This window comes from Salmo salar, unplaced genomic scaffold (genome assembly GCF_965601325.2).
Source record: "Salmo salar unplaced genomic scaffold, fSalSal1 ptg000386l, whole genome shotgun sequence".
NCBI lineage: Eukaryota > Metazoa > Chordata > Actinopteri > Salmoniformes > Salmonidae > Salmo > Salmo salar.
Window position 1 is genome coordinate 155121 of NW_027675370.1, and position 13628 is coordinate 168748.

Genomic DNA, 13628 nt, shown 5'->3' on the forward strand with positions numbered 1-13628 from the left:
AAATAGCACTCCTAAAGAAGATGCAGTGTGGATGAATGATCAGTAGTGACAGGATATAAATAGCACTCCTAAAGAAGTTGCAGTGTGGATGAATGATCAGGATATAAATAGCACTCCTAAAGAAGATGCAGTGTGGATGAATGATCAGAATATAAATAGCACTCCTAAAGAAGATGCAGTGTGGATGAATGATCAGGATATAAATAGCAATCCTAAAGAAGATGCAGTGTGGATGAATGATCAGGATATAAATAGCACTCCTAAAGAAGATGCAGTGTGGATGAATGATCAGGATATAAATAGCACTCCTATAGATGATGCAGTGTGGATGAATGATCAGAATATAAATAGCACTCCTAAAGAAGATGCAGTGTGGATGAATGATCAGTAGTGACAGGATATAAATAGCTCTCCTAAAGAAGATGCAGTGTGGATGAATGATCAGGATATAAATAGCACTCCTAAAGAAGATGCAGTGTGGATGAATGATCAGAATATAAATAGCACTCCTAAAGAAGATGCAGTGTGGATGAATGATCAGTAGTGACAGGATATAAATAGCACTCCTAAAGAAGTTGCAGTGTGGATGAATGATCAGGATATAAATAGCACTCCTAAAGAAGATGCAGTGTGGATGAATGATCAGAATATAAATAGCACTCCTAAAGAAGATGCAGTGTGGATGAATGATCAGGATATAAATAGCACTCCTAAAGAAGATGCAGTGTGGATGAATGATCAGGATATAAATAGCACTCCTAAAGAAGATGCAGTGTGGATGAATGATCAGGATATAAATATCACTCCTAAAGAAGATGCAGTGTGGATGAATGATCAGTAGTCAACAGGATATAAATAGCACTCCTAAAGAAGATGCAGTGTGGATGAATGATCAGGATATAAATAGCACTCCTAAAGATGATGCAGTGTGGATGAATGATCAGTAGTGACAGGATATAAATAGCACTCCTAAAGAAGTTGCAGTGTGGATGAATGATCAGGATATAAATAGCACTCCTAAAGAAGATGCAGTGTGGATGAATGATCAGAATATAAATAGCACTCCTAAAGAAGATGCAGTGTGGATGAATGATCAGGATATAAATAGCACTCCTAAAGAAGATGCAGTGTGGATGAATGATCAGGATATAAATAGCACTCCTAAAGAAGATGCAGTGTGGATGAATGATCAGGATATAAATATCACTCCTAAAGAAGATGCAGTGTGGATGAATGATCAGGATATAAATAGCACTCCTAAAGAAGATGCAGTGTGGATGAATGATCAGGATATAAATATCACTCCTAAAGATGATGCAGTGTGGATGAATGATCAGGATATAAATAGCACTCCTAAAGAAGATGCAGTGTGGATGAATGATCAGTAGTGACAGGATATAAATACCACTCCTAAAGGAGATGCAGTGTGGATGAATGATCAGGATATAAATAGCACTCCTAAAGGAGATGCAGTGTGGATGAATGATCAGTAGTGACAGGATATAAATAGCACTCCTATAGAAGATGCAGTGAGGATGAATGATCAGGATATAAATAGCACTCCTAAAGGAGATGCAGTGTGGATGAATGATCAGTAGTGACAGGATAAAAATAGCACTCCTATAGAAGATGCAGTGTGGATGAATGATCAGGATATAAATAGCACTCCTAAAGAAGATGCAGTGTGGATGAATGATCAGGATATAAATAGCACTCCTAAAGAAGATGCAGTGTGGATGAATGATCAGGATATAAATAGCACTCCTATAGAAGATGCAGTGTGGATGAATGATCAGGATATAAATAGCACTCCTAAAGAAGATGCAGTGTGGATGAATGATCAGGATATAAATAGCACTCCTAAAGAAGATGCAGTGGGGATGAATGATCAGGATATAAATAGCACTCATAAAGAAGATGCAGTGTGGATGAATGATCAGTAGTGACAGGATATAAATAGCAGCCCTAAAGGAGATGCAGTGTGGATGAATGATCAGGATATAAATAGCACTCATAAAGAAGATGCAGTGTGGATGAATGATCAGTAGTGACAGGATATAAATAGCACTCCTATAGAAGATGCAGTGTGGATGAATGATCAGGATATAAATAGCACTCCTATAGAAGATGCAGTGTGGATGAATGATCAGTAATGACAGGATATAAATAGCACTCCTATAGAAGATGCAGTGAGGATGAATGATCAGGATATAAATAGCACTCCTAAAGAAGATGCAGTGTGGATGAATGATCAGAATATAAATAGCACTCCTATAGAAGATGCAGTGTGGATGAATGATCAGGATATAAATAGCACTCCTAAAGAAGATGCAGTGTGGATGAATGATCAGAATATAAATAGCACTCCTAAAGAAGATGCAGTGTGGATGAATGATCAGGATATAAATAGCACTCCTATAGAAGATGCAGTGTGGATGAATGATCAGGATATAAATAGCACTCCTAAAGAAGATGCAGTGTGGATGAATGATCAGGATATAAATAGCACTCCTAAAGAAGATGCAGTGGGGATGAATGATCAGGATATAAATAGCACTCATAAAGAAGATGCAGTGTGGATGAATGATCAGTAGTGACAGGATATAAATAGCAGCCCTAAAGGAGATGCAGTGTGGATGAATGATCAGGATATAAATAGCACTCATAAAGAAGATGCAGTGTGGATGAATGATCAGTAGTGACAGGATATAAATAGCACTCCTATAGAAGATGCAGTGTGGATGAATGATCAGGATATAAATAGCACTCCTATAGAAGATGCAGTGTGGATGAATGATCAGTAATGACAGGATATAAATAGCACTCCTATAGAAGATGCAGTGAGGATGAATGATCAGGATATAAATAGCACTCCTAAAGAAGATGCAGTGTGGATGAATGATCAGAATATAAATAGCACTCCTATAGAAGATGCAGTGTGGATGAATGATCAGGATATAAATAGCACTCCTAAAGAAGATGCAGTGTGGATGAATGATCAGAATATAAATAGCACTCCTAAAGAAGATGCAGTGTGGATGAATGATCAGTAGTGACAGGATATAAATAGCACTCCTAAAGAAGTTGCAGTGTGGATGAATGATCAGGATATAAATAGCACTCCTAAAGAAGATGCAGTGTGGATGAATGATCAGAATATAAATAGCACTCCTAAAGAAGATGCAGTGTGGATGAATGATCAGGATATAAATAGCACTCCTAAAGAAGATGCAGTGTGGATGAATGATCAGGATATAAATAGCACTCCTAAAGATGATGCAGTGTGGATGAATGATCAGTAGTGACAGGATATAAATAGCACTCCTAAAGAAGTTGCAGTGTGGATGAATGATCAGGATATAAATAGCACTCCTAAAGAAGATGCAGTGTGGATGAATGATCAGTAGTGACAGGATATAAATAGCTCTCCTAAAGAAGATGCAGTGTGGATGAATGATCAGGATATAAATAGCACTCCTAAAGAAGATGCAGTGTGGATGAATGATCAGAATATAAATAGCACTCCTAAAGAAGATGCAGTGTGGATGAATGATCAGTAGTGACAGGATATAAATAGCACTCCTAAAGAAGTTGCAGTGTGGATGAATGATCAGGATATAAATAGCACTCCTAAGGAAGATGCAGTGTGGATGAATGATCAGAATATAAATAGCACTCCTAAAGAAGATGCAGTGTGGATGAATGATCAGGATATAAATAGCACTCCTAAAGAAGATGCAGTGTGGATGAATGATCAGGATATAAATAGCACTCCTAAAGAAGATGCAGTGTGGATGAATGATCAGGATATAAATATCACTCCTAAAGAAGATGCAGTGTGGATGAATGATCAGTAGTCAACAGGATATAAATAGCACTCCTAAAGAAGATGCAGTGTGGATGAATGATCAGGATATAAATAGCACTCCTAAAGATGATGCAGTGTGGATGAATGATCAGTAGTGACAGGATATAAATAGCACTCCTAAAGAAGTTGCAGTGTGGATGAATGATCAGGATATAAATAGCACTCCTAAAGAAGATGCAGTGTGGATGAATGATCAGAATATAAATAGCACTCCTAAAGAAGATGCAGTGTGGATGAATGATCAGGATATAAATAGCACTCCTAAAGAAGATGCAGTGTGGATGAATGATCAGGATATAAATAGCACTCCTAAAGAAGATGCAGTGTGGATGAATGATCAGGATATAAATATCACTCCTAAAGATGATGCAGTGTGGATGAATGATCAGGATATAAATAGCACTCCTAAAGAAGATGCAGTGTGGATGAATGATCAGTAGTGACAGGATATAAATACCACTCCTAAAGGAGATGCAGTGTGGATGAATGATCAGGATATAAATAGCACTCCTAAAGGAGATGCAGTGTGGATGAATGATCAGTAGTGACAGGATATAAATAGCACTCCTATAGAAGATGCAGTGAGGATGAATGATCAGGATATAAATAGCACTCCTAAAGGAGATGCAGTGTGGATGAATGATCAGTAGTGACAGGATAAAAATAGCACTCCTATAGAAGATGCAGTGTGGATGAATGATCAGGATATAAATAGCACTCCTAAAGAAGATGCAGTGTGGATGAATGATCAGGATATAAATAGCACTCCTAAAGAAGATGCAGTGTGGATGAATGATCAGGATATAAATAGCACTCCTATAGAAGATGCAGTGTGGATGAATGATCAGGATATAAATAGCACTCCTAAAGAAGATGCAGTGTGGATGAATGATCAGGATATAAATAGCACTCCTAAAGAAGATGCAGTGGGGATGAATGATCAGGATATAAATAGCACTCATAAAGAAGATGCAGTGTGGATGAATGATCAGTAGTGACAGGATATAAATAGCAGCCCTAAAGGAGATGCAGTGTGGATGAATGATCAGGATATAAATAGCACTCATAAAGAAGATGCAGTGTGGATGAATGATCAGTAGTGACAGGATATAAATAGCACTCCTATAGAAGATGCAGTGTGGATGAATGATCAGGATATAAATAGCACTCCTATAGAAGATGCAGTGTGGATGAATGATCAGGATATAAATAGCACTCCTATAGAAGATGCAGTGTGGATGAATGATCAGGATATAAATAGCACTCCTAAAGAAGATGCAGTGTGGATGAATGATCAGGATATAAATAGCACTCCTATAGAAGATGCAGTGTGGATGAATGATCAGGATATAAATAGCACTCCTAAAGAAGATGCAGTGTGGATGAATGATCAGGATATAAATAGCACTCCTAAAGAAGATGCAGTGGGGATGAATGATCAGGATATAAATAGCACTCATAAAGAAGATGCAGTGTGGATGAATGATCAGTAGTGACAGGATATAAATAGCAGCCCTAAAGGAGATGCAGTGTGGATGAATGATCAGGATATAAATAGCACTCATAAAGAAGATGCAGTGTGGATGAATGATCAGTAGTGACAGGATATAAATAGCACTCCTATAGAAGATGCAGTGTGGATGAATGATCAGGATATAAATAGCACTCCTATAGAAGATGCAGTGTGGATGAATGATCAGGATATAAATAGCACTCCTATAGAAGATGCAGTGTGGATGAATGATCAGGATATAAATAGCACTCCTATAGAAGATGCAGTGTGGATGAATGATCAGTAGTCAACAGGATATAAATAGCACTCCTAAAGAAGATGCAGTGTGGATGAATGATCAGTAGTGACAGGATATAAATAGCACTCCTAAAGAAGATGCAGTGTGGATGAATGATCAGGATATAAATAGCACTCCTAAAGAAGATGCAGTGTGGATGAATGATCAGGATATAAATAGCACTCCTAAAGAAGATGCAGTGTGGATGAATGATCAGGATATAAATAGCACTCCTAAAGAAGATGCAGTGTGGATGAATGATCAGTAATGGCAGGTTATAAATAGCACTCCTAAAGAAGATGCAGTGTGGATGAATGATCAGGATATAAATAGCACTCCTAAAGAAGATGCAGTGTGGATGAATGATCAGTAGTCGACAGGATATAAATAGCACTCCTAAAGATGATGCAGTGTGGATGAATGATCAGGATATAAATAGCACTCCTAAAGAAGATGCAGTGTGGATGAATGATCAGGATATAAATAGCACTCCTAAAGAAGATGCAGTGTGGATGAATGTTCAGGATATAAATAGCACTCCTATAGAAGATGCATTTTCCAGTTTGCTACCAACTTGAAAGAGGGAACTTTAGCATAAAACCCACATGGAAAACTGAGATTCGGCAAATAACATATAAAGAGGGGCCAAACCAACAACAGAAGTTACTAAAACATAAATTGCTAATTTATGATGTAAAAGGTGGATGGTTTATGATCTAATGTCAACTTCATACATTTCTATCCCAGGACCACTCAATTTCTAAATTCTCCATAAATCTGCTTTGTATTACCCAGAATCCCATACCTTTATCACTGACTGTAATGTAAAGACACGAGCAGCAGTCTAAGGTCCTGCATCTCAGTGCTAGAGGCGTCACCACAGACCCTGGTTCAAAACTAGGCTGTATCATAACAGGCCGGGATAGGGAGTCCCATAGGGCACCGCACAGTGGCCCAGCATCGTCTGGGTTAGGGTTTGGCAGGGGTAGGTCGGTCATTGTAAATAATAATTTGTTCTTAGCTGGCTTGCCTGGTTAAATAATGGTTAAATACATTTTTTAAATGTAACTTCATTACACCGTTACACTGGCATACAAACTCGGTAGCATAGAGTTGATAATACATATGACGTTGGGAAATAGTGCATTGTGGGTAGTTTAGAAGATTTCCCGAAATAAGTTCATACATTTGTAATAATGCAAAAACATAGCTGTTTGTACTTATAGGTAACCATATCGTGACTACAACTAGCTTAGTAAGTCTTTAACCACACTGTGTTGTTACGCTGGTGAGTAAAAACTCATGCTTCCTACACTTTAACTTTTTGTCTGACAATAAAATAAACATTTTACTCAACTGCGTTACCCACTCCAGTCAGCAGATGGCGGTGTGGGAATTTAAGGTAATGCTGTTGGTGTGACGTATAATCTAGTGGACGGAACGCTTCTTTCAACAGTAGCAACAGTTATTCAGCGACCTCTGTAGCTTGCTAGACAAAATAGCCGAACCAATAAAGCTCTTTGGGCGCTTTAGTGTATATTAGCAACTGTGTTTTAAAGCCACTTTTGTCGTCTAGTTAGTTATCCGATTTAATTTCATATTTACGGTGTTGTTGTTATTAGTCAGCTAGCGGGCTGGTTAAGTTAGCATTAGCTTAGCTAGCTAACATCTCCGACCATGCGCTCACAAAGCTACTCTCCTCCTGTTAAAGAAGATGTCTGCTGGACGGAGAAAGAAGCTCTCGTCAAAGAGGAGGAGGAAGAGGAGGCTGTTTCAATACAAAAACAAGTAGAGGGTGAGGCTGTTACCGTGAAAGAAGAAGAGAAAGAAGGGGAAGACGTGTTCAGAGTGAAGGAGGAGGAGGATGTTACAGTAAAAGAAGAGGAGGATGCAGTTTTTGGAGTGAAAGAGGAGGAGGAGATGACTGTCACATCGAAGAAGGAAGAAGAGGAAGAAACTGGATATCTGGTCCCGGTTTCCCAAAGGCATGTTAAGGCATCCAATGGTTCTAACGATGAACGGGCCCTGATTAACACTAGTAAGTACTGTTTTAAAAACAGAGGCACAAACTCTACACGTGTTAAACTGAGGTGTTAAAGGGGAAATCTGTAATTGCTACATCCATTTTTTTTTCTTTAAAATTATTTAATTATAGCCATTGGTTCTTGAAGAATATAACACATGCCTCATGAGCTTAGTTCAACTGTTGTACCCCATCAGAACCCCAAATAAGCTTTTTTTACTCCAATGTTTAGAAACAATGTAAACCAACACTGTATAGCCTCAACATGGTTAAAACTATAATGTTGATATCATGGATGGTCAGTCCTTGCATCCATCGGTCTGTCTATGAATTTGAGAGTAGTTACATTTCTCCAACCCCATAATCATCTTATTACCAAAACAGTGGTGGAAGTACAGCTTTGTTATTGTTTGGACTGCAGATTGGTTGATTGATTGTGTGGCTTTTTTAAAGGGGCAACCTAGTTTTAAAACAGAAACAAAATGGCTGCCCAGAGACTTGAGCTGTGTTCGAATACTCATACTAACCATACTATATATTATGCTTATTTGTCATAGTATGGATATAGTTAGTATGCCAAAAGTTCCCGGGTGTGGTACTACAGTCGCCAAAATACGAAGTATATATGCAGAGGACACTATTTCTGTGCTTTTAGGGCCCATAATGCAATTCTTCAGGAAATGGGCGGGGCTTCAACTATTTTACCAGATTTGAAAAAAATTGTGGAAAATATGCAGCCGAAGTCCGACGAGAGAGTGGATACAAATGAACTGCTTTAACTAATTATGACAAATGTTAAGAGAATGTTGAGCAATGTAACGATATGTTGGCTACGTTATCCTTACAAACCGCATAGCATATCTTTACAGCAGTATGTACCAGTATGTTAGCTAGCTACGCTGTCCTTATGAACCACACAGCATATCTTTACAGCAGTATGTACCAGTATGTTAGCAAGCTACGCTGTCCTTATGAACCACATAGCATATCTTTACAGCAGTATGTACCAGTATGTTAGCTAGCTACGCTGTCCTTATGAACCACATAGCATATCTTTACAGCAGTATGTACCAGTATGTCAGCTACAGTTGAAGTCAGAAGTTTACATACACTTAGGTTGGAGTCATCAAAACTTGTTTTTCAACCACTCCACAAATTGTTTGATAACAAACTATAGTTTTGACAAGTCGGTTAGGACATCTACTTTGTGCATGACACAAGTAGTTTTTCCAACAATTGTTTACAGATTATTTCACTTATAATTCACTGTATCACAATTCCAGTGGGTCAGAAGTTTACATACACTAAGTTGACTGTGCCTTTAATGTTGGGGATAGGGGACAGTATTGAGAATTTAAAAAAAAATATGTGCCCATTTTTAACTGCCTCCTACACCAACTCAGAAGCTAGGATATGCATATTATTGTTCAGGTTTGGATAGAAAACACTCTGAATTTTCTAAAACTGTTTGAATGGTGTCTGTAAGTATAACAGAACTCATATGGCAGTCAAAACCCTGAGACAAATTCTGACAGGAAGTGGATACCTGATGTGTTGAATTACTTTTAAGCCTATGCCATTGAAACATACAGGGGCTTATTAATCATTGAGCACTTCCTATGGCTTCCACTAGATGTCACCAGTCTTTACAAAGTGGTTTGAGTCTTCTACTATGAAAACTGACCGAACAAGAGACTTGGAACGTTGGTCATAAGCGGATGGCCGATACTACTCTGGCGCGCGAGTGCATGTTGGGTACCCTCGTTCCAATACGTTTTAAAAGAGAATGCAATCGTCCGCCTTGAATATTATTGAAGTTCTGATTGAAAAAGGCCCTAACATTTTATGCTATACAACGTTTGACATGTTTGAACGAACGTACATAATTTTTTTCTCCCTTTTTGGTGAAGACATGTCCGGCGGGCGACGTTCATGTTTTTGAGTAGCCTACACGACGCGCTAACAACACGGAGCTTTTTGGGCATAAATTATGAGCTTTTTCGAACAAAACTACATTTGTTATGGACCTGGGATACCGCACCTGCTCGCCCGTCCAGCATCACTACTCTGGACGGTTCTGACTTAGAATATGTGGACAACTACAAATACCTAGGTGTCTGGCTAGACTGTAAACTCTCCTTCCAGACTAATATTAAGCATTTCCAATCCAAAATTAAATCTAGCATCGGCTTCCTATTTCGCAACAAAGCCTCCTTCACTCACGCTGCCTAACATACCCTCGTAAAACTTCGGCGATGTCATTTTCAAAATAGCCTCCAACACTCTACTCATCAAACTGGATGCAGTCTTATCACAGTGCCATCCGTTTTGTCACCAAAGTCCCATATACCACCCACCACTGCACCCTGTATGCTCTCGTCGGCTGGCCCTCGCTACATATTCGTCGCCAAACCCATTGGCTCCAGGTCATCTACAAGTCTTTGCTAGGCCGCCTTAACTCAGCTCACTGGTCACCATAGCAACACCCACCCATAGCACGCGCTCCAGGAGGTATATCTCACTGGTCATCCCCAAAGCCAACACCTACTTTGGCCGCATTTCCTTCCAGTTCTCTGCTGCCAGTGACTGGAACGAATTGCAAAAATCGCTTAACTTGGAGACTTATATCTCCCTCACTAACTCCAAGCATCAGCTATCTGAGCAGCTTACCGATCGCTGCAGCTGTACACAGCCCATCTGTAAATAGTCCATCCAACTGCCTACCTCATCCCCATGTTTTTATTTACGTTTTTTTGCTCTTTTGCACACCAGTATTTCTACTTGAACATCTATCACTCCAGTGTTAAATTGTAATTACTTCACTACTATGGTCTATTTATTGCCTTGCCTCCGTACTCCATTTGCACACACTGTATATAGATTTTTCTATTGTGTTATTGACTGTTCGTTTGTTTATCCCACGTGTAACTGTTGTTTGTGTCGCACTGCTTTGCTTTATCTTGGCCAGGTCACAGTTGTAAATGAGAACTTGTTCTCAACTAGCCTACCTGGTTAAATAAAGGTGAAATACATTTTTTTATTTTTTTATCTTAGCTTTATTGACAACACTCAAATGGATACTGTCATTAACGCAGTTCTTCAATAATTACACATAATACTTAATACTGTAGCTGTTTAGTTACAGTCACATGATCAACTATCAGAAGATCCAGGAAATACTTTTCTGAATGACAGTCAAATTACAAACATCACGACATGCAACAACAACCAAAGTGCTTCTTCATTCATTACTCTGGTAAAGACAGTTATGCCGTGCTCCACGTTGGATCCAACATCCCTAACAAATTGATGTTTATAATGTGTTATTGTCTGCTTGATTTACAGTAGGGTCTCGTTAGTCCGTTTGGAAACGGAGATACTTAGCTCATAATGTGTAGAGAACTGTTCCTTGATGGATAGGCTATTGTTCAACACACAGAGCTATTTTCCTATATTTGTTGTTAGGTGTAGTTATGGGTCCTACAGTAGGTCTATGTTATTGTTATGTGAAGTTATGGGTCCTACAGTAGGTCTATGTTATTGTTAGGTGAAGTTATGGGTCCTACAGTAGGTCTATGTTATTGTTAGGTGAAGTTATGGTTCCTACAGTAGGTCTATGTTATTGTTAGGCGAAGTTATGGGTCCTACAGTAGGTCTATGTTATTGTTAGGTGAAGTTATGGGTCCAACAGTAGGTCTATATTTGTTGTTAGGTGAAGTTATGGGCCAATTTGGCAAACAGTGTACAAACCCTCATTGTCAGGCTGATGGAAAAGCCAAAGAGCATTTTACTGGTTGAAGTGTTTTTTAAGTACAAAGCGGTTGATTTGCGACGACGACACAAACATATTAAGCAGGAGATTCAAGCGAGCCTGACAATTATAATCCAAAGTAGTGTGAAATGAACTCATTAGCAACCTGGTAATGGAGGTTACTCCCCTGAGCAAAAATCTTTTCTCACCAGCAAACATAGAAAAGGGCCTCCAATCTTAGATGTTACTACTAATGTGAAAACAAGACAAAATATGACTATTGTTGCTCATTTTAAGACAAATGTCAAGTAATCATTACATTCATTACAGATGTCAATTGTTGTACAACATCATGGCTACGCTGTTGGCATGACCTTTTACAGTGGATTTCTGCTGTTGTGGGCCTTTAACCATCTGTATGACTTTGTCATTCACACAGGAGAGAGACGTGACTATAGTGGATCCTCTGGGGAGCCTCAACAACCTCATGATGCTGATGAGGCAGAGAAGAGTCTCTCCAGATCAGAACTCCTCAAGAAACACCAGCAGAGACCCACAGGGAAGATAACTCACTGCTGCTCTGACTGTGGGAAGAGATTCACCTCATCAGGCATTAAAATTCATCGGAGAAGCCACACAGTAGAGAAAGCTTATTGCTGTACTCAATGTGGGAAGAGTTTTGATACATCTAGCCATCTTATTGTACACCAAAGAACACACACAGGAGAGAAACCATATAGCTGTGATGAATGTGGGAAGAGTTTTACTCAGCTAGGCAACCTGATAACACACCAGAGAACACACACAGGAGAGAAACCATATAGCTGTGATCAATGTGGGAAGAGTTTTACTCATCGAAGCAGCCTGATATCACACCAGAGAATACACACAGGAGAGAAACTTTCTAGCTGTGATGAATGTGGGAAGAGTTTTACTTGCTTGCACAATCTGACTCTTCACCAGAGAACACACACAGGAGAGAAATCCTATAGCTGTACTCGATGTGGGAAGTTTTTTTTAAAATCTAACCATCTGACGATACACCAAAGAAGACACACAGGAGAGAAACCTTATAGCTGTGATCAATGTGGGAAGCGTTTTGGTCAATCTGGCCAGCTGACATCACACCAGAGAACACACACAGGAGAAAAACCTTATAGCTGTGGTCAATGTGACAAGAGATACTCCGATAAAAGACATCTGATCAAACATCAGAAAATACATGAAGGAGTTGTTTCATGATATCAATGATATAATGTCACAATGTAGAATGTTTAAACATTGTAGTAGGAGTATTTTAATGATGTCACAATGTAGAACCCTAAACGTTTGTCCCCTGTTCTATTGATTTCAACATGATATGGATATTAGCCTCAGGGGGAAAATCCAGGCTCTGAAATGGAAGAGTTACTATTTATGTGATTTAACAAAAAGTGACTAACACAAAAAGAGTTGTGTTACACTTACCACGTTGGTGACGCACTTCAATCAAAATGTATCTGGCTGTTTTCTACAAATTGTCCTCTAACCAGGGATGTACACATTATTCCCAGATTCTGTGTGGTTTTTGAGCTGTTAGTTTTAACAGGACGTGCAACCTCATCTCCCTCCTCTCGCACAAATGATTTCAACATGATATCGATGAGTTATGACAAATAAGTGTTGTGTTCCTTTGTTTAGCGACCCCTAAATTTAAATGCATCACTCCAAAATGTAGCTGACTGTCTTCTGCAGGTTGTCCTCTAACCAGTGAGGTAAAATATATCTCCATTTCCATGTGTTTTTTGTTTTGTTGTGTTAGTTTCAAGAGCAGATTCAACCTGATTTCCCCCCAAATGGATATAAGATTTGTGTTTTGCATTTAGGCAGTGCATTGCCATGGATCAGAATTTATTTTGACTGCACGTTTTTCCGTATTGGAGATGAGTTTTGTTTGGGCTCGTTCCAAGGGGACGAGAGTTCTAGAAGCTAGTGAGTTTTAGGAAGAGGAGAGTTCTAGAAGCTAGTGAGTTTTAGGAAGACGAGAGTTCTAGAAGCTAGTGAGTTTTAGGAAGACGAGAGTTCTAGAAGCTAGTGAGTTTTAGGAAGAGGAGAGTTCTAGAATCTAGTGAGTTTTAGGAAGAGGAGAGTTCTAGAAGCTAGTGGGATTTAGGAAGACGAGAGTTCTAGAAGCTAGTGAGTTTTAGGAAGACGAGA

The 13628-nt window shown here is 39.0% G+C and overlaps 1 protein-coding gene across 1 annotated transcript; it reads left to right on the forward strand.

The window, feature by feature from the left end:
* The first annotated feature begins 7103 nt into the window (after positions 1 to 7103).
* On the forward strand, positions 7104 to 12813 carry LOC145875951 (uncharacterized). The gene is made up of 2 exons (XM_082971724.1): positions 7104 to 7696; positions 11872 to 12813. Exons 1-2 carry the CDS (start codon positions 7336 to 7338, stop codon positions 12672 to 12674), a joined length of 1164 nt encoding a protein of 387 aa, XP_082827850.1. The 5' UTR covers positions 7104 to 7335; the 3' UTR covers positions 12675 to 12813.
* The last annotated feature ends 815 nt before the right edge of the window (positions 12814 to 13628 follow it).

Bases quoted from the DNA above. Each gene is read 5' to 3' on its own strand.
- LOC145875951 (XM_082971724.1), top strand. From the start codon at position 7,336: ATGCGCTCACAAAGCTACTCTCCTCCTGTTAAAGAAGATGTCTGCTGG. The intron at 7,697-11,871 runs GTAAGTACTGTT...TCATTCACACAG, and splicing joins ACGGGCCCTGATTAACACTA to GAGAGAGACGTGACTATAGT.